Source organism: Arachis ipaensis, chromosome B07, assembly GCF_000816755.2.
Source record: "Arachis ipaensis cultivar K30076 chromosome B07, Araip1.1, whole genome shotgun sequence".
Classification (NCBI taxonomy): Eukaryota; Viridiplantae; Streptophyta; class Magnoliopsida; order Fabales; family Fabaceae; genus Arachis; species Arachis ipaensis.
The window spans coordinates 15,465,009-15,469,806 of NC_029791.2; the positions used below are offsets into that span (position 1 = coordinate 15,465,009).

General features: G+C 33.5%; 1 protein-coding gene across 4 annotated transcripts; it reads right to left on the minus strand.

The window, feature by feature from the left end:
* Positions 2,126-4,555, minus strand: LOC107608177 (myosin-16-like). Of its 4 annotated transcripts, none has more exons than XM_016310050.2 (7): positions 4,247-4,555; positions 3,986-4,164; positions 3,769-3,821; positions 3,539-3,643; positions 3,331-3,406; positions 2,577-2,713; positions 2,126-2,495 (listed from the first exon to the last, which is right to left on the minus strand). In XM_016310050.2, exons 4-7 carry the CDS (start codon positions 3,577-3,579, stop codon positions 2,321-2,323), a joined length of 429 nt encoding a protein of 142 aa, XP_016165536.1. In that variant the 5' UTR covers positions 3,580-3,643; positions 3,769-3,821; positions 3,986-4,164; positions 4,247-4,555; the 3' UTR covers positions 2,126-2,320. The 4 variants fall into 4 exon arrangements, 3 of the variants coding, with proteins under 3 accessions (XP_016165536.1, XP_016165537.1, XP_020963029.1); XM_016310051.2 differs by having other exon boundaries at positions 2,577-2,689; positions 4,247-4,554; XM_021107370.1 differs by lacking the exons at positions 3,986-4,164; positions 4,247-4,555 and adding an exon at positions 3,893-3,926.

The window sequence follows — 4,798 nt, forward strand, 5'->3', positions numbered from 1 at the left end:
TTCAGAATGCCAGCAATCCAGAATCCAGAAATATATCAATTCATAGTTCATAGTTCATACAATTTATAATTTTATATGCATTCAATAGAGCAGAATCGCAAAATAAAAAAAATAAACAGAGCAGACTTGACAAGATTAAAAAAAATAAAAATTGAAGAACAGAGCAGAACATATTTTTCAATTTCAACATGCATCAATTTTATTCCCAAATCCAACATACAAGTATACAACAAATTCATGTGGAATAAACAGAGCAGACTTGACAAGATTAAAAAAAATAAAAATTGAAGAACAGAGCAGAACATAATTTTCAATTTCAACATGCATCAATTTTATTCCCAAATCCAACATACAAGTATACAACAAATTCATGTGGAATAAATAGAGCAGACTTGACAAGATTAAAAGAAAATAAAAATTGAAGAACAGAGCAGAACATAATTTTCAATTTCAACATGCATCAATTTTATTCCCAAATCCAACATACAAGTATACAACAAATTCATGTGGAATAAACAGAGCAGACTTGACAAGATTTAAAAAAATAAAAATTGAAGAACAGACCAGAACATAATTTTCAATTTCAACATGCATCAATTTTATTCCCAAATCCAACATACAAGTATACAACAAATTCATTCCACATTTGATTAATCATATAAAAAAATAGAAGAACAGAAGCCAGAAAAAAATTGAAACAGTATACATACACTGAACAGATACCAGAAACCCAGATCTTACCTCAAGAGAAGAACGAAGAAAAGCCAGAAAACAACACAGCACGAACAGAAGCCACAAACCCAGAAACCAAGAAGCCAGAAACGGAGAAACCCAGAAACCCAGAAGCCAAAAACGGAGAAACCCAGAAGCCAGAAATAGAGAAACCCAGAAACCCAGGTGCGCGACGGTGCGCGAGCGTTGGCAACGGTGCGCGAACGTCGGCGACGGTGCGCGAACGTGGCCGAACGTCGGGTGTTCTTCACGGCGCCCTAAGATCCGTTGTATGCAGAAGCTGCTTCAATTTCGGAGAGTGGAGAATAGATTGGGAGTGGAGCTGATGGTTACAGTACTATTTTAAATTATATATATTCATACTCCTAAAAGTAATAATAAGGTCCTCTTTAATTTGTTTGAATAAGATCCCATGTTACGTCTTTGGTGTCTGCCTGTCTGGGAATTTTACTTTTTATTTTTATAGTAATTTCATCCGTAACTTTATTAAAGCGGTTGTTCCTCTTCCACAAAATGAATTGAGTAACAAAACATATATATAAAACATCAAGCGATTTTTTTTAATTAAAATTGAACGTAATATCTTTAATTAGATTATATTCTTTATACATTTTTTACTGAATTATTAATATAGTTTTTGTATTTATTGTGTTTTATATCACTACAAGAAACATCGTTAAAATCGACGGCTTAGCCGTCGATAATATTAAATTTCGACGGCAAAATGAACGGCGGAGGTGGTCGCTATAAAGCTTGTTTGTTTTTAAAAATTCTAATAAAATCGACGGCTTGCCTAGCCGTCGATAATAATTTAATAAAATCGACGGCTTTACTGTCTATAATATGAGTTTGAGAATTTTACATTCTTACTAAAATCGACAACGTTGCCGTCGATATTATTATATAAAATCGACGCCTTTTTTGTCGATATTTGATTCAATAATCGACAATGTTCTCGTTTATAATATGCTTACTAAAATCGACATCACCGTCGATTTTTAATCCAGTAAAATCGACACAGTTGCCGTCGATTTTATTATTTAGATACCGACAAATTCTTTGTCTATATTTAGTTTTTCTTGTCTATTTTAAAATTAAAAAGCGACAACCATTCCGTCGATTTTAATAGATATGTTTTAATTATTTTAATTGACACTGAACTCTTCGAAGTCCTTTTTTTATATGAGAGTGCCTCCATCTTAATTCAAGAAAATATGCAAAGCATATTTTAGTATTGCAATGCAATCAAACAAGATTTTTCATTTGTCAAATATAACATTCAACAATGCAGGAGTGGGACATTCAACAATTAACTAGGCCTTATCTCATTCGGTAAGACTGAAAACTTCTACACAAGTCAAATAATGCAATTGAGAAAGATTAAAAATTAAACTATCAATTAAACAATTGATCTGATAGCACTCCTCCTCCTTTTTTACATTGATCATGTCAAGGAAAAATGCATAATGCACAGGCATTGCAAAACAACAAGACAATGGTGTAATATTAAATTTAGTCATTACAACAGGCTATAGCAAAATTTGAACATTAAATTTTTTACACATCATATCATTACAAGCTTCATATTTTAAGACTTCTGTATCTCTTTTGGTGCAGCACAAAGCATATAAAAGTAATGATAGTTTCTCTCAGGATCAGAAACCTGACAGACACGAGACCGTTTCAGCAAATAAGTTCTAATAGCAGCTCCTGAAATTCTCCCTTTTTGATCAAACTGAATCTCCACAAACTTACCAAAACAACTGAAATTATGTATAATACAACAAACTTTAAATCAATCCAATTAAGACTAGAAAATACAAGATACAAGTTTTTTTTAATACCTTGAATTATTGTTCCTAACAGTCTTGGCGTTGCCAAATGCTTCTAAAACAGGACTTGAGCAAGCTTGATTTGCTACTTGTTTAAAATTGCTGTCTTCATTGTTGATTTTTATCTGTTTATTTTTTGCATATGAAACCTATTTATGGTTATGTTAATACTTAATAGTTCTTGAATGTTAGATGGAATTGATTAAATGTTTACTGCAAATCTGCAATTCATGATCACCATAAAGTAATTAATTAGATGGAGTTTATTTTTTGGCATTATCTTGTTTGTGTCTTAGATTCTGATTGTTGATTGATTTTTTCATTTTTGGCAAGTTGTTTCTTGAAAGAAACAATAAACATGTAGTAACAGACATGCAACATACTTAGGAATTAAAGTAGAACGAAATAATTGGTCAGGTTTGAATAATATTATTTAATTATTAGTTAGTCATTTTCATTTCCAATCAAATTTCCTCAAGTTTTGATTCATTATATATATATATATATTCAAAATAACAACAATCTCTAGTGATATTAGTCATTGTTTCACCTGATTAATTTATGCTGTATTATTAATTTATTTTTCATTGATCACATTTCTCTATGCTTTATTAAAATTGTTTCTTGAATTGCAATAATGGCTAGGTGAGTTATAGATGGTTCACAATATATAGAGACTTTTTTTAAGATATGATAAAGCTTTAATTTGCTCATTTTATAGAACATTGAATTTATGCCAAAGGCATGATCCAAAATCGTAAATTACCATCGTTTGGCTCCAAGGCCAATGCCTTCTTAAAGCTTTCAACGGCAGCATCAATGTCATGGAGTGCCATGTATGCCTGATAAGTCAGAACTCGGAAGCAACATAGCAATAGGAGAAGAAAGTGAGAAACATTAATTACCAGTAACAAGAAGACTGACATATTCAAGGGAAAGAAAAGCTCCTAAATTGTGACAAATGGGATACCAACCTGATCTTGGCAGAACAAAGCTTTGGCATTATTCTCTCCATCACGCACTGCAAATTCGGTATCCAACAATGCTCCTTTGAGATCGCCTAATTTCAATTTACAAGCCTAAAGAATGGCATACGATAGACAATTAGTAAAACAGGAACAGTTCATATAGCAAACTAGCAACAGAACTCAACAAAGAATATATCCACATCATCCAAATTGCAATAAAGTAAATTCAAACTCACAGAGCTGTTTGTAAAAATCTGAGACTTCGTCTTTCTCAAACCTGAACTTTTCTCTGCAAAGGAGGTGAAATGCAATTACAATTTAATCTCTCTGCCGAAATAAATAGTAGACAGGCCAACTTGCCTTCATCAATCCCCTCTTTTTTTTCCAATAAATAAAAGCTTGGATTCGGATTCGGAAACATAAATCTAATAACAAGTAACATAAATCTAATACCGTGAACATCAGGGTTAACATTGAGCTGGTGAACTTGCTTAATCAAATTCGAAAACTTGTTCAGGAAGGTCAATGTCGAAGGACTTAATCCCTAATTCAGCACATGTCTTTCTCTTCATTCCCACATAACTCTGGGAGTCCTTCCTGTTCCTTACTATCACCACCGCCAGCCTCAGAACCTGCAACAACACCATCACATTACATTATTTTAATTCCCAATTTTGAGTAGGTTAGATTGGGATTGGGATCGGAATTGAGTACCTTGCCGACTTTTGAGAGAGAGAGCACACTTCCTCCGCGATCTCAGATATGATAGTTTGCGGCACCGCCTTGCCGTCGATTACAGAGTGACAGCGGCACAAATGTGACGGAGCGACGACGGCAAGGGAGCAGCAGAACGACGACGGCGCGGAGGTAGTGGAGCCACGACGGCGCAGTGGCAGCGGAGAGGGAAGATTGGTGAAATGGTGGCGGTGAAACGGAGAAGGCCCAATTTGGGGTTAGTTAATTATTTCAGGTAAAATGTAAGCAGGAAATTGAGTGAAACGAGAGGCGCGGAAAATTTTTTGTTTATGAAAGTTCGACTGTGACTTCGTCGATTTTAATTAAAAGAAAAATCAACAACGTAGTCGTCTATTCATCTATTTTATTTAATAAATAGATATCTTTTGTTTAGTTTCGAAAAAAATATCTCGATCGTTTAAAATTATCGACGACAAAAGCTGTCTATATTATAATTATTAAAATAGATGACTAGTGTGTCGATTTTAAAGAAAAAATGAGGGCTTTTTTGTTGATAAAAATCGACGGTAA

What these genes read in the sequence shown, in the direction of transcription:
- LOC107608177 (XM_016310050.2), bottom strand. Translation starts at nt 3,579, where the DNA reads ATGGAGAGAATAATGCCAAAGCTTTGTTCTGCCAAGATCAG. An exon ending in CTTTGTTCTGCCAAGATCAG is followed by an intron (nt 3,407 to 3,538) that starts GTTGGTATCCCA and finishes CTGACTTATCAG; the next exon opens with GCATACATGGCACTCCATGA. An exon ending in GTTAGGAACAATAATTCAAG is followed by an intron (nt 2,496 to 2,576) that starts GTATTAAAAAAA and finishes ACATAATTTCAG; the next exon opens with TTGTTTTGGTAAGTTTGTGG.